Source organism: Trematomus bernacchii, unplaced genomic scaffold (genome assembly GCF_902827165.1).
Source record: "Trematomus bernacchii unplaced genomic scaffold, fTreBer1.1, whole genome shotgun sequence".
Lineage (NCBI taxonomy): Eukaryota > Metazoa > Chordata > Actinopteri > Perciformes > Nototheniidae > Trematomus > Trematomus bernacchii.
This window is the reverse complement of record NW_022987513.1, coordinates 377,251-401,305: the sequence shown is the minus strand read 5'-3', so window position 1 is coordinate 401,305 and position 24,055 is coordinate 377,251. Positions and strand designations below refer to the sequence as shown.

Here is a 24,055-nt window from a genome sequence, read left to right as displayed (position 1 = left end):
CACTGCACTTTTGTGTTCTTCCTGACGAAGCGTTCACATGCTGTGCGTATTCTCACAGACCTCCAGCACATCATATTAAACTACTTAGTGACATGGCTACATTCCAACTGACTTTATCTCCAGCTAATGATGAAGCCATAAGAAGACCCTTCTCTGTTTGCAAGTTAGAAATGAAAGTTTAGGGAGACACAAATCACAGTCCCTTACTTTAATATCTTGTGTTGATATACATGTTGTCATCTTTTTTGTATCTATTGTTGGCCAATTTACAATATATTTTTGAATTTGTATCTTCTTATTTAATCAAAGTATTTACATTTGATCTTTTATGGGACATTTTATGTTTCTTATGTTTATAAAAAAGATCCTTGTTTTAATGTTTTAAACATAATACATTAAAACAAAGATATTTTTTATAAACATAAGAAATTAAAGTTAGCATGTAACATGCTAACTTTAATTTCTTATGTTTATAAAAAATATCTTTGTTTTAATTTATTTTCATCTTCCTACATGCTAACATTAACTTATTGTGTTTATACAAATATGTATTTATATTTATTTAACTTTTATTTAACTGAAGTATAAAATGGAGCAACTGCCACAAAACCCAAGTATAGAGTTTGAGTGAGACAAAGAAATGGTCCCAGTGTTCTCAGTCAAAGTGAAAGAGTGAAGGCAGCGCAGTGTTTCCCTGCTGAGCTGCAGCAAGCGGGAGAGAAAGACAAACCTTCAAAACAATGAAACTGGAAGATGCCCACATGATTTCTGCAACTCCCTCTGCAGAAGTTTCACTGGATTACAAATCTATCACGAAGAATCTGCATTAAGACGGATGCTTTCACAGCCAGAGGAACACAAAGGAACACTTACAGCCACTTTAAACTGTCTCAATATATAAAGTATTAAAACAATTGTCATAGGGTTGGAATAGCAGCTTATTGAAGGTTTATTCATGTGTTTTGCCAGTTTACAGAAGAAAAACCGAACAAATTAGACATTTACTGTACAACATTTATTGTACAATCACATTAATTGTTGAGTTGACAAAACTCAGATTTTTTGGATGAGGAAGTTAATATTATATTATATCTGTACACAGCTACAGTGGCAGTGAGACAACTCCTCGAGTGATCCTTGAAAGCATCACAAAAACTGGCGAGTGTTATTCTGCATTAACTAGCATTACACTGCGTATAAAAATAACATGTTCTCCAATGACTTCATTTCAGTGAAATGATGATCATCAGTACACTTAGTATTGATAAAATGACCTAGACACATGTGTGCAAATACCTAGACAGATAATAGTCTAGAACATACAGGCCCATCAGAAAACATTCAATAAGTTCAAGAGAAGTGACCTGCACTGAAGGCAAGTACGCAATGAGCAGCATGCATCCACCTGATGTCAACAGGCCTCAACACTTTATGTCCAGGTTCTTTTGAGTGTACAGCTGCCATTAAACTGAAAGGTCTCTATGTGAGTACTGCCTCTATGACTAAATGGAAGACATCTACTTTCTTTGTGAGGTTGAACAGGAGAAGAAAATCTGTACATATGAGACAGGGATCCTCTTGGCTCTTTCATTTTTTGATCATTATGGTGATCAAAAACGTTGAGTTTTTATTTTTATAATGGAAGTTAAACCTTTCATATTAAGTGTGCATCCAAAATACAAACACTTAAACCCTTTAAAGTTCATTAGGAGTCATAAGGCAGACCTTTTGTGTCAGAGAATAAGTTTAGTTCAGTAGGCAAAAAACCCACCAAAATTAATGTTGCAGGCTGTAAAGAAATACATATTTCTGCCTGGCATTGAGTTTAAGTAATGTCATTCTATCTAAAGTAGTTTAATGACTTACACCCCACCGGAGCATCTACATCAACCCAATTCATCAGAAAAAATATGGCGATCAGTATTTTTGTTCAAATTGACGTATTAATGTGCAGTATTCTGTAAAAAGAGCTGTCTTTAGTGATAGAACACAGGCCGTTTGTCACATAACATGTTATCAACCTTCATCTCATTTCAGGAAAACACGTTAGTCCATTTTCTCTGCGATGCGTCCCATTTTGGTGCGCATGTTGCGTACGAGGAAGAAGCCAATGGTGGCAGAGGCCATTATCACCTCGGCTACCCAGAAGGCCATGTCCCAGCTGTGCTGTTTGGCAATACTGCTGAAGGGAAGCCCCGCCATGAACGCCCCCACTGCAACAGAACAAAGTGTGTTTAGACTGATGAATTAGACTACAGTGATGATGCACATGTGAATCTGGAGCCTACCATTAGCCATCAGAGCCACAACAGCGTGAGAGGTTCCACAGAAATTCGGAGGAGCACATTCACTGGCTATCACCCCAAACAAGGCGATTGGTCCGTAGGAAGAAAATCCAAACATAGCACCGAGGAACAGGATCCAGATCTGTGTGTGACAGAGAGAAAACGTGGATCAGTGTTCTTGAATGTGTTAATAACATTACATCACATGTCACTTGTTAGACGCTTTTATCTAAAGCGACTTACATACTCAATACTGTGGACAATCCCCACAGGAGCAATTTGGGGTGAAGTGTCTTGCCCAGGGACACAACGACATGCTGACTGCAGTGGGGTTTGAACCTGTGCTCCCCTGATCCCAACACCAACGCACTAGTCCACTGTGCCAAAGCCTCCCTAATAACATTCAGTACATCAAATTGTAAGGCCCATAACACTCAGTGATTTTGAGCGGTGGTGGAAGAATTACTCAGATCTCTTACTTTAGAAAAGGTAGCAATACTACAGTATAAAAATACTCTGTTACATGTAAAAGTACTGCATAAAAAATATTTTAAAGAACAAAAGTATTCGCATTAAAAATACACTTAATACCCTCTTGTGTTTTTGGGGGTTTTCCCTCTTCTTTCTGTGCATGTCAATGGTCTGCAAAGGCTTAATTCCCTGTGTTCCCTCCAGAGGGAATTTTAAAATCATGTATAAATAATTGGATTATACTTATTGATGCAATAACCAATGTTAATCATTTTAATGTTGCCTCCGGTAAAAGTGAGTTTAATTAAAGTACTTTGTATACTGTTGGGTAGCTTGATCTGTAATAATAAATCATATCATTTGCATTGATTTATACTTTGTAAGAATAATAAAAAACAGGTAATGAGCTAATGCTGTAAAATAAATATAGTGGAATAAAAAGAACAACATATGCCTCCAAAGTTAATGGAATAAAAGTATAAAGTAACATAAAGTGAGAATACTCAAATAAAGTCAAACTTGTACTAAAGTAAATGCATTTAGTTCAATTCCACCAGTTTTTTTTAACATACCTCTTTTTCTGATACACCAATGAGGACAGAGACAGGATGAATGACTTGGACCCAAAGAGGCGCCTCCTGAGGACAGACCATAATCTCTGGTGAAGTTTCAATACGGCACACATGTTTATTCCATGCACAGTATTAATTAAAGGTGCAGTTACCTGGGGGATTTCAGGTGTGATGGTGACTCTGAACAGGTACATGGACACACACATCCCGCTCATCATGAAGAGGAGCAGGCCGTGGCGGGGGTTTCCGTGGGTGCCCAAGCCTCGCTGAAGTCAAAGAGAGGATCATTTTGTTAACACTGTACTCCGGTTAATAATCATTTTTGCCCAATCTATCCCATGGCTGTCACTCACCCGAGACACAGCTCTGTCGGAGAGGAAGCCCGCTGCCAGGCTGCCCACAAAGCCCCCCACCTCCAGGGCACTCATGTAGGTGCTGCCTGTGGGGAACACCGGGGGTCAGCCCCATTCACCAGCAGGAGGAAATACAAATCTGTGACAATTAAAACAACATACCCATGAGGACCGTCTGGCCCTTCTCCTGAATGAGGAACAGCATTCCCCAGTCAGTGGCAGCCGTCTTCACCCCGAACACCACCAGGTAGCCCAGAGACAGCACCCACAGGAAGGGGGAGAGGAGGAACTCCTTCAGGGTGCTCTCACTGTTTCCTGTACACAAACAGACAGATACATTCAATGCAAAGGGAAATATGAGTGTAATACAGGAAGTGCACTTGTATGTGTGCTTAATAAAACTATTATAATTACTCATTCTTTACTGCACAGCCATCACTTTGCTTTTAACATGGTTCGTAACATGCAAGCCGACCGCACCAACTCTGCTATACAATATAGCAGAGAGGAACTTCTTCACATCAGAAACTTTGTGGACAATAACCCACCGACAGACAATGGAGATTCGCCATGGCTGCCTCCTGCCGTCCTACCTGAGAGACGCAGGAGGAAGACAAAGCGGGGGTCCCGTGCCGGGCTGCTGGTCAGACTGAGGAAAACGAGAAAACCGACCCCCTCTTCCGAGTATTCTTCTGGCTAATGTTCAATCCATTGAAAATAAGCTAGATGAACTCAGAAGTCGGATTGCTTTTCAACGGGACATTAAGAACTGTAACGTGTTAATTCTCACTGAGACTTGGCTCAACCCCGCTATCCCGGATTCCGCCATTGTTCCTGATGGATTCACTATTTTTCGCCAGGACAGGACTGCTAACTCGGGAAAGGTAAGGGACGCGGTGTGTGTGTAATGACTAATAACAACTGGTGCACAGATGTTATTAGGATGAGGATTATTTCATTCATCACCTCCTCCCTCCCTGACTCTCTGGACCCCCTGCAGTTTGCCTACAGAGCAAACAGGTCCACAGACGACGCCATAGCCCTCACCATCCACACTGCCCTCTCACACCTGGACCAGAGGAACACATATGTGAGAATGCTGTTCATTGATTACAGTTCAGCCTTCAATATCATTGTGCCCTCCAAGCTGGTCATCAAGCTCAGAGACCTCGGGCTCAACAGCGCCCTCTGTGACTGGATCCTGAACGGCAGACCCCAGGCAGTGCGGGTGGGAAACATCACATCCTCCACCCTGATCCTCAACACCGGAGCCCCTCAAGGCTGCGTGCTCAGCCCTCTCCTCTACTCCCTGTTCACTCACGACTGCGTGGCCATACACAGCTCCAACACCATTGTTATGACCGGCCCGTTGGCCACAACAGGAAAACAAAGAGAGATGTTCAAAGGTTCCAAAAACCACGGCACTTTATTGATTATCATTCCAGAGCAACACCAATCAGGATCAGAGCGAGAGTCCTTCTGCAGCCGGCTTGGAGAGAGTCAGGACCGCCCTGTGACTCCGGGCAGCTGGGCTTAAATAGCACCTCGGCTCCGGCCAGGTGTCCCCGATCACGCTGATTGGCCTCTTCAGCTCCACCCCATCGCAGGACCTGCAACACACCTGCACACAGGCTCTGGGGCCGTCACACCATCGTGAAGTTTGCTGACGAAACGACCGTCATCGGCCAGATCACAGACGGCGACGAGACGGCGTACAGAGAGGAGGTCGAAAACCTGACATCTTGGTGCCAGGATAACAACCTCCATCTCAACGTCAGCAAAACAAAGGAGCTGATTGTAGATTACAGGAAGCAGCAGAGAGAGGGACACACCCCCATCGCCATCAATGGGACTACGGTGGAGAGAGTCAGCAGCTTCAGGTTCCTCGGTGTCCACATCACTTAGGACCTGACATGGACTCTTCACACCATCACCATCACCAACAAAGCTCGACAGCGGCTCTTCTTCCTCCGCAGGCTGAGGAGGTTCAACATGGACTCCAGGATACTCTGCAACTTCTACAGGTGCACGATAGAGAGTATCCTGACTGGCTGCATCACGGCCTGGTACGGCAGCTGTACCGACCTCAATCGTAAGGCTTTACAGAGGGTGGTGAAAACTGCACAGCACATCACCAGGACGGAGCTGCCATCCATGGAGGACCTTTACTCCCAGTGCCTCAGGAAGAAATCACTACGGATTATAAAAGACCCCCATCACCCCAGCCACAAACTGTTCTGTCTGCTGCCGTCTGGCAGGCGTTACCGCAGCATCCGGACTAAAACCACCAGATTCAGAGACAGTTTCATACCACAGGCAATAAGACTGTTAAACACCTGAACTAAGGCGGTGGTGGCGAAGTCCATAGGGACTTGGCTTGGCAACTGGAAGGTCACCAGTTCAACCAAGTGCTACAGAGGTGTCCCTGAGCAAGGCACCGTTCCCTAAAACTGCTCCCCAGCTATGGGCAAAATAGCAGGGGCAGATGGGGCTCATAGCCATGGAAGGCAACCCATCTAGGAGAAGGACACTCTGAACTAAAACCAGGACTGAGAGGAGTTGCGCCCCCCAGTCCTTAATCAGCATAGTAAAGCCAACCATGAAGAACAAAGTCATCCCAAATCCTATACTTCCAGCGGCGGGAGTCCGCAGGAACATCGCAGCGGATGGTGAACTGGCCAGATGTATGGAGAACCGGGATGACTGGAAGCGACGATGGAGGGCTCGTCTGAGGACGACCTAGAGAGAACTGTTGAAACAACATCCATAACATTCATCTGCTACTTAGTAATTATTTATCTATTTCTCTAATATATCATTCAACTTGCATATAGACTCTTATTGCACTATTTCACTTTTTTAAACTATTTTTCTTTTTGTATTTACTATTTACTTGCACTATATTATTCTGTTTATCTGTGTTATTGTGTTGCACTGTTGGAGAAGCCTGTGACCTAAGATTTTCATCGGCATAACTACTCTGTAGCTATGTTCGTATGACAAAATAAAGAACCTTGAACCTTGAGTGTGTCGTCCTGTTACATTGTGAAGGTGCTATCTGACTGCTTATACTTTACATCACTTATGAGAGTGAAAAAAGTCTGCTAATGTAAGCTTTACAGTATGTGCAGTAAAATGCTTTAGAGCATTGGCTCCAATCCTGGGGGCCGGAGCCCCCCTCAAGGGGTGCCAATAATATCAGGGGGGGTGCCAGATTTGTCTGCAACCTCTCAGCCTCTGTGACCTCTTGGCTCCTGAACTTGGTGACCTCTGATCTAATAATTAAAATGTAATTGTTCGTACACAGGAAAATGAGTCTGGTGATGGTCGTCTAATCTCTTGGGTTCCACGGTTGACCTTATTGGCTCTTTATTCATTTTTGGATAATTTTGGCTATGATAATGCCTATGCCATACAGTGGCAGTTCTAGACCAATTTTACTGGGGGGGGGGGGGGGGGGGGGGCCAGGCTGGGGCCATTGAGGGGCAGGCCACTTTCTGTTCACTATATTCATAGTTGAAAATGCCAATTCCATAATTTCTTCCAGAAGCTTGATATGACAACTTTCACGGATGAAGTTCTGTGGTTCTTACATCAGATCTCTGCACACATCTTTTGAAAATGTGCATGTGTGTTGCTGTCTCAACATTGTATCACTCTTGGCTCAGTCTGACTGAAAATTAAGCAAATTAAGAGTCTCAGTTTACTCAGTGATCATTATCACCTTGCATTGAAATATTGCTTCAGGCTCAAATTAAACTGCAGTCTGGTTCACAGCTTTATGTGCCAAAATGTGGTTGCAGTGTGCAGCCTTCTGCAACAATCTCTAATCATGAAAACATGAAATGGCAAGGACAAAAGATAATTCATAAGTATTATGTAAAAAACACAAAGACATACTTTTGAGAAATTAGAGAGCAGTTGGTATAGAATGGGTATTGACTGATCCACAGGCAGGTGGAATGTAGATCATTATGTCCACATGATAGTGATAACAGGTTAGAGGTGACAGTTGGAACTAACATTTGCATTCAATAATTATTTTGATAATTGTTCTTTCCCTAAAGAAATGATAAGTCTTTAGCATCATTGTATAGTCTTCTTTAACTGCTGATTGTACGAGTGTACTCCTGATTGTTATGTAACACTACTGTCAGTCCTACTTACCCGTAGATTATGTGGACATTGTATCCACATATATATATATATATATATTTTTGTTTGTTTTATCTGAGTGTTCCAGGGTATTCTCTGAATACCTTGAAGGCCCCAGAGAGGAAGGTTTAATGCCTCGGATGAAACATGTAGAGGAACCGTTTTCCCCTCTCCCCTCAGTGCTCCTGCTCTTGACTCACCTCCAGCCTTTGCTCCTTTCTTGGCTGCAGCCTGGATGCTGGGCAGGCCCACATCCTTCGGCTCGTTCTTTACGAACAGCACGCACACGAAGGAGAAGCTGGCACACACGATGCCCGACATGGTGAGGATGGTCCTCCAGTCGTAGTACTGCAGCAGCACTGTGACCAGGATGGGACCCAGACTTCCTGCCAGGTTCATACTGCAGGACATCACAGACCACCATGTTCCAAACTGGGAGGGCTCGAACCACTGATGGAGGAGACACAGAAGAAAGACATGTACGTTCATGTGCATGTCTACAAACGTCATACTGCATTGAGTACATGTTTTTACTTTCCATGTTCAACTTTCCTGAAGCAAGCCAAAGGGCATGGTCAGAAAAATCCTGATTAAGCATTCATGTTTCTTTTATATTGAATTGAGGACAACATACAGTAGTACTAAGGAACGTGAGAAGTGACTAGGCTGCCCAGAAGTTTCTTAAAGAACATGTTGATCCTGAGCTGTGGAACAGGAGCTACAGAGCTGCAGCAACTGTTCGGCTATTAAAAGATGGTAAGTGTCACGAGACCTTTTGCTCAAAGCCCTTTTTCTTTAAGGAAGGATCTACTATATATACTCTTTCTCCTGTAATCTGATCCCCTCGAGCACGCTGAACACATGCCAAAGCCTATTTATTCCCCACACTTTTGAGCACTGATACTCTTAAGGCAGCTTCTTACAAGCTTCAAGGCGTCAAAGCAAGAAAAGCCTTAAGGTTTGTTTGTAAAGCCTCTAATGCATACCGTTAACCAGACCTTTATGATCCAAAAGGTATATGTGATTGAGTTTTGCAGATTGTTAGACAACCTCAACAATCTCACAGACCCAGCACTGTTGGACATTCAGTGTTCTGTACATGCCGTAGAGGTTGGCATCTCCTCGGCTCAAAGGTCAGCTCTGTGTGACAGCAGGAACATGATTCCTCCAACAGGCACCAGACAGATGCCTTCTCTCTCAGAAGAAACTCAGACAATATGGCCCCATTCCAATCCAGCCCCTACACACTCCCCCTACCCACCTCCAATCCTCATTGGAGATGGGAACACACATTTACTACTGTTCCAAACCAACGACAGGGGAGTAGGGATTATTAAAACATCAAACAGGGAGTCTGAATCCGGTTACTTAACCTGCTGCGCTACCTCACTACAATGCTGTCGAACATTGTCTCTTAAACTGCGCAAAATAAAAAAGGGAATGTTATATTGTCATAGATATGTCAACAACTTCAAGGTACATAGTATAGGATAATATATACTAGTGTCTAGAAAACGGTTGCTGTTGCATTTGATTGTATAGGTCTGTGTATTTACAGGAACTGTTGCAAAAGTCAAACAGCTTTCCAAAAAAAAGGATGCCACTTAGACCCCCTTTACACGAGAACGAAACGGGTTGTATCCGCATAGTTTCTCTTGCGTATAGCCCTTTTATTTACACGAGGCCGTAACAAAACGATAGAAACGGACCCCACAAACGATAACGGGTTCCAAGGTGGATAGATTTGCAAACGAAACGCTCTGGGGGGTCAAACGGCTCCGTGTAATCGCCTCTATACGATCATTTCCCGATAGATGAAGCCATAGCCCCGCCTCTCCCCACCTCTGCTGCTCACTGCTGTAGCATGGTCAGTAGCTACTGTCAGTAGCTACTGCTACTGCTAGTGCTACTGCTAATGCTACAGATGTTAGTACAACATCTACAGCTCGACCATGCTACAGATGTTAGTGCAAAATCTACAGCTCCTCTACCACAACCATCAGCAACAAGTGGACATGGAGAATTACATGAACTACTACATGTTGCTAAATCCACCGCGGGGCATAAACAGAAGGGCAGCCATGGCAACCGTGCTCCGGGGTCTTCTTCGCTGCTTTTGGTGTATTTTGTGGCGGAAGTTACAGCGCCACTTACAGTCCCAGCATATGTACAACAGCGTGTCCAACGCTTTCGAGCGGTCTCGTGTGGAAGTACAGCGCCACTTACAGTCCCAGCATATGTACAACAGCGTGTCCAGCGCTTTCGAGCGGTCTCGTGTGGAAGTACAGCGCCACTTACAGTCCCGGCATATGTACTACAGCGTTTCCAGCGGTCTCGTTTGAACAGACACGTTAAATGAAACGAATGCATGTGAACGGAAGACTTTTTTGAAAACGCATACTGTGCATAAACGCAAACGTTCCCGTGTAAAGGCAGCCTAAGGATTTTTAACGTTGATTCTAAATGGCAGTTAGGAAAAGTTAGGACTCTGTTTCTGCCGAAGAGAGGAGAGTTCATTCCAAATCTTGCCGCTGTATTTACATTCTCGATGAGGGCAGACCCGGCGCCGTGGGAGGGCCGGGTCTTTTATAATTTTTTTTTTAACTATTTTGATTTTTTAAATTATATATAACTGTGAACTTTAATGCTACGATGTATGTGATGTCAGATAGTAATATAAGAGTAATACATGAAAAACAGGTATGAAATACTATAGGCAGGCACGTGCACACAGACATCAAAGTGGGCTTGAGCCCCTGCCCTTTTTCTTCCTTCAGAGAAAGTGCCCTTTTTTTCCCCTTTTTTAATTCTTTTATAAATGAATATATATCTACTGCTTTTTGCGCACAGTTTCCCTTTCCAAAAATATATTGATTGAATACAACGTTAAAATATCAGGTCGGGAGATTAGAATGTGAAGTTCCGTAGCTCTCCCTCCCTCCCCCCACGTCTCCTGCACAACAGTGCGGACATCGGCAGTCCCTTCAGACAGACAGGTAGCAGCACCTCCCACTTTACTGTCCCATGTTATGCCGGCTTTTCTTGGCTTATTTTGAAGGTGAGTGGTGATGAACAAATTACTAAACTGCCAGTGCCTTGAGTTTACAGCTAATTAGCTAAAAGACAATAACAAATATAGTTAACTAAGGTAGGCTACTAGCTAATGGATAGCTCAAGGTTTAGCTAAGGCAATTTATCATGGGCATACAGGCTAATGTACTGTACTTAAGGGGAGACACTTAAAGTGAATACAGTAAAATATGTATCTAATAACGTCATCACAATCGCCACATTGTAGGGATGCTCCGATCGATCGGTCACCGATCGATATCGGCCGATACTCACTCTCTGCCGATCGATCGGTGCTCTCTAAAAATGCCGATCGCGAGAGCCGATCGCATGACGTAAAATACATGACACTTTTCTATGTGCGCTGCAAAACAAGCTCGCAAAAATGGCTTCACGGGTCTGGCAGTATTTTAAGGTGTCCGAAAATGACAATAAAATAGCGGTATGCAACGTGTGTGAAGCAGAAATCCTGCAGTTCCGCCTGCTGTGACGGACCGGTGAGCGGAGCAGAACACACACTAAGAGTTAGACCTAACACACTTAGCTATTTTATCTACCTCTGGAACAAGCTAAACTAGTTATAAATATATTTATTCTTCACTGTCGGGTCACTCATTACTGGATCAGTGAGCTGCATGAGATACTGACAGGCTGTCAGGAGAGAGAGAGAGAGAGGGGGAGAGAGGAAAAGAGAGCGCTTCCGCTAATTTCTCCCGTGTTATTATCCAAAGTTAATGTAAACTTGAATAATGTACTTCATTTGAATGTAATAATTATGTTGGTTGTTGTTTGTGGAAGCGCCAGTGAACGAGCCCCATTAACTGAGTTTTAAACATCACTTTAAATGGAAGATCCCCATAGGCCCCGCCCCCTCGATCGGATCGGCGATCGGTATCGGCCGATACTGATTCCGGTGATCGGCCCCAAAATTGGCGATCGGGGCATCCCTACCACATTGATATGCAAATTAGGCGTTAACTAGGCCTAATTAAAATGTGCTAATTTGCATGCAGTTACCAAGGCATTGCAGGTGAAAAGGATAAAACAAAAAAACACATCACCTCACAACTTCCCCAGATAGTTACTTACGTCAAGTCAGTATTTTCCCCGGAAATGTTATGTTTAAATATGCAGATTAGCTTTAAATCTATTTGCATTTTCATTTAATTCTCTCTACCCCTTTCCAAACATAACAAACTAATCTCTTCTCATTCTGCACCTGTCCGCCGTAACCTTCGTTCCCTCTCCCCCTCTACCTTTACCTCATCGGTGTTCTCAGCCCTCCCTTCGTCTGACTCGTTCCAACTCCTGCCTCCAAACTCTGCTGCAGAAACTCTCCTCTCTACTCTTTCATCCTCTCTGGACTCTCTCTGTCCTCTCACATCTCGGCAGGCTTGTCAGTCCCCTCCTGCTCCCTGGCTAAATGACACACTGCGTGCTAATAGAACCATCCTTAGGGCAGCAGAGCGGAAATGGTGGAAATCCAAACACCATGACGACCTCCTAACCTATCAGGCTCTCCTCTCCTCTTTCTCTGCTTCGATCTTTCAGGCAAAAAGCACTTTCTTTCAAGATAAGATCCATTCTTCCTATTCCAATCCCGAAAAACTATTTTCCATCTTTTCCACCCTCTTAGAACCCCCCCAAAGCTCCTTCCCCCTCCTCCCTTCTGTCAAGCGACTTTGTTAACTACTTTGAAAAAAAAGGTTGATGATATTCGCTCTTCTTTTTCTGACTCACCTTTACTCACCACTGGGTCACCAGACCCACCGTTCACCCACACACTAACCTCTTTTTCCCCTCTCTCTCCAAGTGAGGTTCTTACCCTCATTACCTCGGCCCGTCCTACCACTTGTCCTCTGGACCCTATCCTCTCAAACCTCCTTCAGACTATCGCTCCTGATATTCTACCGTTTCTCTCCCATTTCATCAACACTTCTCTAACTTCTGGTCACTTTCCAAACAGTCTCAAGGAGGCAAGAGTAAACCCTCTCCTAAAGAAACCCACTCTCAACCCGTCTGATGTCATAAACTACAGGCCTGTCTCTCTCCTCCCGTTCCTGTCCAAAACACTTGAACGCGCTGTCTTTAAACAACTCTCCTGTTATCTCCATCAGAACAACCTTCTGGATCCGCACCAGTCTGGTTTCAAGGCAGGTCACTCAACAGAAACTGCCCTCTTCGCTGTCTCTGAGGAACTGCACACGGCTAAAGCAGCCTCCCTCTCCTCTGTCATCATCCTTTTGGACCTGTCTGCTGCATTCAACACGGTGAACCATCAGATCCTCCTTCGCACTCTCCAAGAATTTGGAGTTTCAGGCTCTGCACTTTCCCTCCTCATCTCATACCTCAAAGACCGTACATACAGGGTAACTTGGAGAGGGTCCGAGTCTGACCCTTGTCAATTAACTACAGGGGTCCCTCAGGGCTCTGTTCTTGGTCCCCTCCTCTTCTCCTTGTACACAAACTCGCTCGGATCGGTCATTAGCCCGCATGGTTTTTCATACCACTGCTACGCTGACGACACCCAATTAATTCTGTCCTTTCCCCGCTCAGAGACCCAGGTTGTCGCACGCATCTCTGCTTGTCTAGCTGACAAATGTAGTGGCAAACCTTATATGTAGTGGAAAACTCTATATGTAGTTCAAACTTTATATGTTACCTAATATGGTAAAAACCAAATGCAGTAGTTCCATGATGATGTATTTTAATTCATGTCCTCTGTTCAACATATAACTAGCCTTAAGGATGTCTGGGGGTGAGACACAGTGTCGTGAGCAAAGGGTGAAGCAGTGTCTCAAACAAGTTCCTGTGTTTGTTCCTTGTCTTACAATGAGTTCCTAAATTCTTGGTTATATCTGTCGTGACCTCACAATGACTTCCTGCTGTCCTCACTTGCACCTGTCTTTAACCCACAATGTGTTCCTAATTTCAACACTTCCATCTGTCTTAAACCAGTTCCTGTTTTTAGCTAAGTTCCTGATTTACTATATTGCCAATGTATGGTTTCTGTTCCTCTGGAAAGCGGGCGTAGCTTATCTATCCATCCAGCCCTGCCACAGTGACAGGTGACGAAGTGTTGTTGAACTGTCAAGATCCTATAAAACCTATACGCACTCTTGCCCCTGTGCGCACTCTTCCAGAATACTCTGTACTCCATGAGACCTGTGCCTTATTTGAAGCTTCAAATAAAGAACCAGAAAGACAACTCTGTTTCCACCATTTTATTGATTGATCATTCTAATTGTATATCTCCACAGTATTGACTAGGTCTAAGATTTCCAGAACACATCTCTCAGTGGATGTCTGCTCACCACCTCAAGCTCATCCTTGACAAGAATGAACTGCTTTTCCTTCCGGGAAAAGATTGTCCCACACTCTTGACCTAACAATCAACATCGGCACCTCTATTGTTTCCCCAACTCAGACTGCAAGGAATCTGGGTGTGACCCTAGATAACAAACTGTCCTGGTCCAGACTCTCGTCATCTCACGCCTAGACTACTGCAACTCCCTCCTGGCTGGTCTACCTGCATGTGCCATCCGACCTCTGCAGCTCATCCAGAATGCAGCAGCTCGTCTGGTCTTCAACCTTCCGAAATGTTCCCACACCACACCGCTCCTCCGCTCCCTTCACTGGCTTCCAGTAACGGACCGTCCACACAGCAGCGTTAAAAAAATCTTGGAGGTGGGCGTATCTGAAGCTTGGGGATTTTTTGCGAGCAAGGCACCAACAACCAATCACATGAATCTCCCGCCCCCGACATACGAAGCAAAAAAGTTTGAAGTAAACTGGATATAAACTCCCCAAACAGGCGAAAACATACCACTGTCTCTGCCACCTCCCTCTATGCCTGGCTCCTCCGGTTTATATCCCGGTAGGTAAATAGGGACTGGTCATAAAGCACCGGGTGATTCCCTACCGCTAATTTCTCCTCCATTTTTTGGAATATAAGGAAATGACCTGCGGTATGTCTCTCCCAGCATACACGCGGTTTGATTGGCTAGCACTTGAACTGTCAGATTTGCATACACGGGATTTGATTGGCTGACGCTTCCACCTCAGCTTCAAAAGTTGAACATTGCTCAACTTTGAATCCTGAAAATCCTGAAAATCTCCGCTCGCCTGCCCACAATGCAGTTCGGCGAAAAGTGAGGCAAATGACGTCACCCCATTCAAAGTGAATGGGCAGAAGCGTTTCAAGATTTTTTAACGCTGCTGTGTGGACGGTCCGTAACTGCTAGAATCCACTTCAAGACACTGGTACTTGCGTACCATGCTGCGAATGGATCTGGCCCTTCCTACATCCAGGACATGGTTAAACTGTACACCCCAGCACGTGCACTCCGCTCTGCATCAGCCAAACGGCTCGCTGCACCAGCACTGCGAGGGGGACCCAAGTTCCCATCAGCAAAAACACGTCGGTTTGCTATCCTGGCTCCAAAATGGTGGAATGAGCTCCCCATTGAAATCAGGACAGCAGAAAGCTTACACATCTTCCGGCACAGACTGAAAACTCATCTCTTTCGACTCCACTTCGAGCGATATAATTACTAACAAAGAATTACTAACAAAGCACTTATATACTAACAAAGGACTGGCTTATCTAAAGCCAGTTGAGTAGCACTTGAAATGTTTTGGCTCTGTGAAACCTGATGTACTTATATGATTCTGTTTTCTTCAAGTTTGTATCTTCTTGGTCGAATGCACTTATTGTAAGTCGCTTTGGATAAAAGCGTCAGCGAAATGCAATGTAATGTAATGTAATAGATGAATTCAGACATGGTAGTAAAACGAACACCATTTATATGTGTTTCTTGGAAGTTTTATTTCCATTAGAGTGAAAGAAAACATGGAAGCAAAATAGACCAAAATAACAAGTACATGAAAAAACAATCTTTTTGCCTGTAATGTCCTTAAACAGTAACTTCATAATTTTGATTGTTGGCTGCTCATTTTATAACTATTAATTGTACTAGTTTGTTGTCTGCTCTTGTGCATTGTGAATACTAAAGAAGACCATTGTCTCTGTGTTAGCTGATTATTTTGTAGAATTCTGTTGAGTATTAAACAATTGCGTGAGTGTGAGGGTATTAAAATTAATTGGTCAGAGATGTGCAACTATATTTAACTTTTTGTTTTAAAAATTGTTTTTATAAATGATTATGGGAAGTGCCCTTTTTCTCACTTGAGCACCCGCCCCCCAAAATGTCTGTGCACGTCCCTGTATATGACAGTAAAACAAGAATACAGTTTAAAAGGGGAGTGATTTGTAAAATATCCATAAAGAAAAAGAAAATCTGTTTACAGTTCTGTTTCATATGGGTGTTGAGAGAGGTATCCATAGATCTCTTAATGTTGCTCTCAAAGTGCACCAGATTGATGCTTTTAACTTCAATATTAAAAAAATAATCTTCCCTGGGGAGCATGCCCCCGGACCCCCCTAGAGGAGGTTAGGTCCACCCCCCACAAAATAGCACTTAACCCCTGCTTACACCTATATGCCGTGAGCTGATTATCGACCCTTCATTGTAACAGTCGCGGGTACACTGTGTGTGTGTGTGTGTGTGTGTGTGTGTGTGTGTGTGTGTGTGTGTGTGTGTGTGTGTGTGTGTGTGTGTGTGTGTGTGTGTGTGTGTGTGTGTGTGTGTGTGTGTAAAATGTAACTGTAGCGCCCGGTACATTAATGGGAAACCCTACATGTTTCAGCAGCACCCTCTATGAAACGTCAAGCTACCCCACAGCACCCCCAAAAGAAAATCTCTGGCGCCGCCACTGGCACATGACGATTTTGTGTGCCCTCCCATGAAAATCATATGCCCTCTCTGTAGATTTGTTCTGGCGCCGGGTCTGGATGAGGGGCCTCGATGAGAGTATGATAAGATACGATATGCTTTATTGATAGAAAATAAAACAGAACTAGTGGAAGTAAAATGTGACCCGCTCTATCGAAATCAGTCGGAAGTCGCAACGGCTCATTTCAAAATAAACGTGGATTTGCGTAATAAAATAGTTTTTCGGGGTTCGGGTGTTTGATTTTAAATAAACAAAGTCTTGGCTTTCTGAATATGAAACTTTTATTTCCAAAATCACACAATAAATACATTTTTGAAGCTTGTACAGGGAAGATGACAGGCACCTCTCACTTGCCACTCTGCTGTTCCGCAGCGCTGCTTCCCCTCCCTCCGGCTGAAATTATGAATGTAAGGCGTATAGTAATCATAGATAACACGGCATGGTCCGTTACAGTATGTTTTCATCTGATTTCAATTAAACAAAGTCTTGGCTTTCAGAATATTAAACTTGTTTCGGCAAATTCAGATGATAAATACAACTTTGGAGCTTGTAACGGCATAATTACAAGCGGAGAACGGAGTAACTTGATGTCACAGCAGGCATAACAACAGCCGGTGTTTATCGTGAGTGTTTTCCCCGGGAAACAAACAATACACACAAACGCAAAATTACACAAACACACACACACACATACACTCACACACTCGCGAGCTTCCCCCAGACCAGTAATCCAAACGAAAATATCTACCCTCCGTACTACTTTGATCATTTGCTCCGCTAATAATCAATCAGATCGATGGATTCCAGAGAAGAGGAAACTTTAAAGGCCTTTTTCTCAACATGATGACTCGGTGACAGTCATTATATAATGTGACATATTGTGCTTAATATTTGGTGTACAAAAACAATCCTGATATCATTAGAAAGCTAGGAATCTCTTCTTTCCAACAGTGTATACAACTCAAAATGTGTCTTCGGGTCAATGCGACTAATTTCGATGGAGCAGGTCACATATACAAGTTGACCGTGAAAGAGGAAAATCTGGAGACTTTCTGACTAATAAACACTATGAAGTGCCAAGTTACAGCTAACACAATTTAAAAGTAGAATTTTATTAACATTAAGTGTGCAGTAGGATATTATTGACATTTAGTGTGCAACCGAGTACGGAGTTCACTCCATCACGGTGTGGGAGGGTGTAGGGGTTGGTTTGGAATGGGGGCAATGCCGCAGCAGGTGGTTCCCACTCCTGTTTAACACCCTTACACTAGCTGCTCAATGTAATTTAAGGCATCACGAAGTATTAAGAGTGGGAATACCATTGGCAGTGAACATTATACTGAATATCTCTGTGTTGCATTACGTGGCACACAGGATGATATTACCTTGCGCAGCACTTTCCCACATGGGGGCCAGCCACAACCCTGGCCCAGGCCGTTGATGAACCAGAGCAGAGAGAACATGGGGACCGTGGAGGACCAGGAGAAGGCCACATTGATGCCCCCCACCAAGAAGAGGCCGATGGAGAAGAGCCAGCGGGCGCTGATCTGGTCCGACAGCACGCCGCTGATGAACTTACTGATGGCGTAGGCCATGGTCTGGCTGCTGGTGATCAGACCTGCAGGGAAACCATGACAGTTACTGTTAGAGCAACGCACCGAGAAACAGCACATACAGACAGGGGCTGTAGCTCTGGGGCCTTTGCTTCCCTCCCAGGAGGGGTTTGACACTCATGGTTCGCAGAGGATGAATCTCACCAACTCTGATCCTCTGACTTTAACTATAGCACCACCAGTAGGTTGACATTTGTAGTAGAGAGAGATATCTCTACTATAACTATGAAATGGACTTCAGAGATTCATGTCTCCCAATTGATTCATTGTAATAGCTTATACTGTATAGACAATCTGACTCTATTTCAAGCACTATTATCAGGTCAAACTTTTAAACTTTAGTTCATGATTTAGTTCACTAGCTGAGGGTTAGGCTAGGTTTCTTTTTCAGAAACAAGTCCTGTTTCTCACTTGAGGCCAGGAAAAGGCTAGTCACTGTGACCTTTTGACCTGTGCTGGACTATGGTGATTTGTTGTATATGAATGCACCTGCCCATTGCCTGAACAAGTTAGATGCCGCCTATCACAGCGCACTGAGATTTGTCACAAATTGTAAAGCACTTACACATCACTGTACCCTGTATGCCAAGGCAGGTTTGCCATCACTTACTCAGTCATTGGTACACGTTTATTTATAAAGCTTTGTTGGGTAAACTCCCGTATTATATCTGCTCTCTGATAACACAAAGCGTTGCAAGCAGCTATTGTCTGAGATCGCATGATGTAGTCTTGTTAGATGTGCCAAGAGCAAGGACTGTCTTAGGTAAGACAGCTTTTATGTGCGCAGCTCCACTTGCTTGGAACAATCTTCAGCAAGAATTGAAACTGAGCAATCTCATTCCTCTGCATGTTTTTAAAGCCAGGCTAAATGAAATGCTCGTTGATACTATGGGTACTTGTAAATGTCTATAACTATGTAAATGTATCCTGTAAATATAATGTATGATGTCCTTTATTGTTTTATGTTTCAACCTATATGCTGCAGGTCTCCCTTGAAAAAAAGATCTATGATCTCAATGGGACCAATCTGGTTAAATAAAGGTTTGAAATTAAATGAAATTATGATTTAACTGACTGTGAGCATGTCAGCATTCATTATATTAGCATTTAGCGCAGAGCAACAATGTGTTTGATAGTAATGGTCAGTTTAATATTACAATATTCAGTACACTCTCTATTGTTCTCCACCTGAACATTTAAGCTATTAGCAAAGGCTATTCACTGAGGTCAAGTGTGGTGATAAGAAAGATTTGTTTAGTCAATTTGCTATATTTTTTCATGCCGAATTACTTATTTCCAATAAAGTAAACTTTTGAGCACATCTTTGGTTAACACAAGATAGATTTGAAAGGGAAGCTTCATTAAATCCCTTCATCCATTATTGGAGAACACATAGGGTGCACGAGGGGTAAAGGTGACAATTCAAGACATCAGCGAAATAATACAACTGTGTATGAATAAGCCTGTAAGCAGTGTTGTCTGTGTGTACAGTACATGCTAATGTACTGTGTGTATTTTGCAAGCTAAATAAAGCATATTTAGGCCCTAATGCACAATGTTTTTGTCAAACTACCGCCTAATAACACACCTGATGATTGCACCAAACAAACAAAGAAATAATTATATTATTGCTTCAGTCTCACCTAGGTCATCTTTGTCCAGTTGTATCTCCTCCATTACAGAGGGCATGACAAAGGAGAAGGTCTTCCTGTTGAAGAAGAACAGCGCATAGCCGATGAACATGCAGGGGAAGATGGTCGCACGATAGTAACCGTAGCCGGTGGCCCCCATGATTGCACTTGAAGAACAAAGATGCTCAATTTAAGGGATAATGAGGAAAAACAATAATTTGAAAAGGAGTCTTTTCTTCAGTGCTGTCTTGAATCTTGGTCCTCTGGCATCTAGATTACAGTCCACCTGATCGTTGCGCTGCTATCGGCTGCCCTTGTTGGACTGTTCTTGGCAAAAGTCGAGGCTATCAGCTACTTGTTTGCAGTAGATGTAGCATTGTCTGAGCGGCACTGATTAAATATATTCCATGAGGAGAAAGTCTTTGGACAGCGCTCTTGTTGCAGGCTGGAGGCTTTGTGTGTCCGACACTGCTGGTCAAGGAATGTAACCTGACACCGACCTAAAAGGAAAACAACATCATAAATTACAGGAGTAATAATGACTGCTCATTTTACAAAAACAGATATTAAGTTAGCACATGTATATATTTGTTTTAAATAGTCGGATAAAAGATAATAAATGAAATATTGATTTGACACACCAGGGGCCTCATTTATAACGCCTTGCGTAGGATTCACGTGGGAAGGTTGCTTACGTAGTACAAAGCAAAAAAATAGGTACAGAAATGTTCTGACATTTTCCGATTCACAAAACATTGCGTACCGGCGAGGGAAGTGCGTACCGGCACTTCCTACGCCTGTTTCCCTTTATAAATCACAATCGACTCGAAATGCGGCGCAGCTTTTGCGGGCTTCTCGTAACGCCCATATTTGCCTATAAATAGTCAAAGAAACGCCCATTCATTCATTCATTTTGACTGACTGCATGAAGAAGATCGCAGGAAATGACGACAGAACAGCTAAAAAAGACATCTCACACCGTGTCAGATTTTGGTTATTTTGGGGAGGTCGAGATAAATCATATTGTTTGGTGGATGCAGTTTGAACCAGAGTAGCAGCATGGAGGTCGGATCGTCACCAAAATAAATAAATAAGTGGTCTGAAAAAGGTTAATGACAAAAAAAATACACATAACCTTCCTCAGGCAGTGTGTTTGTCCCGGGGACAGGAGACACCCCCTTGATGAGAAACTGTAAGAAATGATCGGGGAATCCCTCCGGAGTGGAGTCATGACGACTGGATCTGAATTATTTTGTTGTATTTGGTGGTTTGTGTTCCAGCTGTCGATCAGCAACTATATATCCATAATCCACCAGTTAAAGGAAATACAACTAATGTGTTGTGTTATATTAGCTGTACAATTTACCACATATGGTGTTCTTAGTTTCCATACCTCCTGTGTTTTACGAGCGACTTATCAAGTCTTGGCAAACGGCATAAAACACGATTAAACGTGATAGTATATAAAACGATGCTCGTATCTACAACCTATAGAAATGCAAAACGGCGTCAGTTTAGACGTAATTCTGTCCTCCTGCTTACCGCATCATTTATGAGAAAACATTTCATAACATTAACACAACATATTCGAGGTGGTTTTAAATAACATATCCGTATTTATTTCTCCAAGTTGTGTTTTTGTGTGCACTGAGGAGTCGCAAACAGGCGTTTGTTTAATCATTTTAAGATTGGCTTTAATCAATGTTTGAAAATGAATTCTTCATATATGATAAATGAGAGGTAACATTTTATTTATGGTATTATTTCCACATATTTCTCTCCATTCTTCCTTCTGCCAACGGTGTCGCAGTTTCTCGTCCCTCCCGTTTGTGTGCTTAGTGGGTTAGAGTTTGCGTGGAGGACCGCACATTTTCCCGTCAAGTTAGTATTTTATAAATTGCAAACATTGCGTAGAAACTGGCGTACGCCATTTTTTGAGCGTATATCCCTTTATAAATGAGGCCCCAGAACATGAATGGGCAGGTAGAGTCTTTACTGTATATTTAAACAGTACACCTTGATCTTAAGAGCACCCCCCCAGTGTGAGGTCACATAGTGGCTCAGTATTTTCCGTGTAATTAAGTACATTTACTCAAGTACTGTACTTAAAGGTCCCATGTCATGGCCATTTCTACTGATCATAATTCCATTGTTGAGGTCTACTAAAATAGTGCAATTTTCCAAAATCACATTGGTTTCTCATACAGCATCTCTGTAAAGTATGTGTATTCACTCTCTGTCCTAAACGGCTTGTTGGAGCTCCTGCCACCCCCCTCCCTATGAGCCCAGTGGCCGTCTGCGAGACAGCGAGACACAGCAAAACCCAGCCCGAACACACACACACACAAACACACACACACACACACACCCGCAGCCTGGCTGGGAGTTTGTGTGTGTGCTCACACACCGACTCACAGCCTCGCCGCATCCCGCCGTCTCAGGGAGGAGAAAACGGCGGAGCTGCAGCTGAGAAAAGATTGAGTGTGTGTGTGTGAGGAAGTCCGTGGATTGGTCCATTTGGACCAATCCACGGACTTAACCCAACGGCTCCGCGGACATAACGTAATGGCTCCACGGATTGGTCCATTTGGACCAATGGGTCCATTTGGGTATGGGCACGTCACTGTACCCAGGAAGAAAACAATGGAAAAAGAGAAATCTCCAACGAGGCGTTCTGGGGCAGCATAGACAGGTATTTTCTGTGTTAGAGTTTCACTCGCTACAGGGTGTACTTTGAGGGTTTGTGACTTTGCAGACCGTTTACATGCATAACAAGCTACATAACACACAAGGGGATGGGTAATAACCGGAAAAGCATGACATGGGACCTTTAAGTACAATTTTGAGGTACTTGTCCTTTCTATTTTTAATTGTATGCTATTTTGTACTTCTACCTAACTACAAATCAGAGATAAATAGTGTATTTTTACTCCACTAGATTTATGTAGTACCTTTAGTTACTTTGCAGATATAGATTAATAATAAACTATATGATCAAAACTAAAATAAGACTTTAGTTACACCTGGAGTAAATTCACATGCTAATTAGCAATGAATAAAGTAATTAAAATCAGTTCAACATTAACCAGCTTGATTGACACATCAATACTTATAATCAAAACATATAATATATATATTATTCTGAAATGGGCCAATCTGCATAATGATTACTTTTGTTACTTTAAGTTTATTTTGATGTTTGTACTTTGGTACTTTTAATTGAGTAACGTTTTTGAATGCAGGACTTTTACTTGTAACAAAGTATTCCTACACTCTGGTACTTGGTATATTTCAGGAAATAGAATAAGAAATATAAAAGTTGGTCCTTACTGACATTGGCTGTGTGTAAGTCTCCAGTCAGCAACCCTTCAAATATCAGGTGTCCTACACAGGATTCAACTTAATACAGCGACGTGCTCGTAGTCTTTTGTTAGTAACTTAAAGTTAAGAGGAAGTAGCAGGACCTTGTGTGACCGCTAGATATCACTTCCAGTCGCAACCTCAATAACATTCATGCTTTAGCGTACTACCGAGGCTCTGTTACACTGACAGGCTGCTATAACACCATTACATACCCAGGACAGCCTCTCTACACGGGGTCATGTAGCTAGCGTCCTGTACCGGATAGCGGTGTTAACGGTACTCTTGGCGAGCTGTTAGTGTATCCGAATGTCCTTCAGGGCTGTGTTTGACTAAATGCCGCCGAAAAGCCGGACTCACGGATGCTGGACGCTGCGTCATACCGCAGTTTAGCGTCTCTGAGAGAGGACATGGTTTCAAAGCTGTTACCTTTCATCCGCGTGCCTCTCGCTGCTCCCATCCATGCAATCAGACGATGCGCGTCACGAGTCTGCAGCGCCTAAGCGCGTCCCCGAGAAGGGGAGGGGGCAGCCACTGTGGCAGAACCATGACACCAGTCGGCAGTACTGTCAAATGCTTTATAGGCAGCTACACCAAGCTCACGGTTCCCGAATGCATCTTCGGGGGCGCGGGGCTCCTTCACTATATTATTGGTCCCTTGTCCATAGTGTTAACCGAGGTTCCCTGAACGTGTCATATAAAGACTACTGATAGGCAGTGGCGGTTCTAGACCAATTTGACTGGGGGGGC

General features: G+C 43.3%; 1 protein-coding gene across 4 annotated transcripts; it reads right to left on the bottom strand.

The window, feature by feature from the left end:
* Positions 1 to 996: 996 nt before the first annotated feature.
* slc37a4b (solute carrier family 37 member 4b) lies at positions 997 to 23,826 on the bottom strand. Of its 4 annotated transcripts, none has more exons than XM_034152717.1 (10): positions 23,735 to 23,826; positions 19,958 to 20,445; positions 18,087 to 18,319; positions 8,037 to 8,286; positions 3,844 to 3,996; positions 3,682 to 3,767; positions 3,481 to 3,594; positions 3,329 to 3,394; positions 2,289 to 2,427; positions 997 to 2,213 (listed from the first exon to the last, which is right to left on the bottom strand). In XM_034152717.1, exons 2-10 carry the CDS (start codon positions 20,103 to 20,105, stop codon positions 2,047 to 2,049), a joined length of 1,356 nt encoding a protein of 451 aa, XP_034008608.1. In that variant the 5' UTR covers positions 20,106 to 20,445; positions 23,735 to 23,826; the 3' UTR covers positions 997 to 2,046. The 4 variants fall into 4 exon arrangements, with proteins under 4 accessions (XP_034008608.1, XP_034008615.1, XP_034008618.1 ...); XM_034152724.1 differs by lacking the exon at positions 23,735 to 23,826 and adding an exon at positions 23,521 to 23,712; XM_034152727.1 differs by lacking the exon at positions 23,735 to 23,826 and adding an exon at positions 23,276 to 23,466.
* Positions 23,827 to 24,055: the final 229 nt, after the last annotated feature.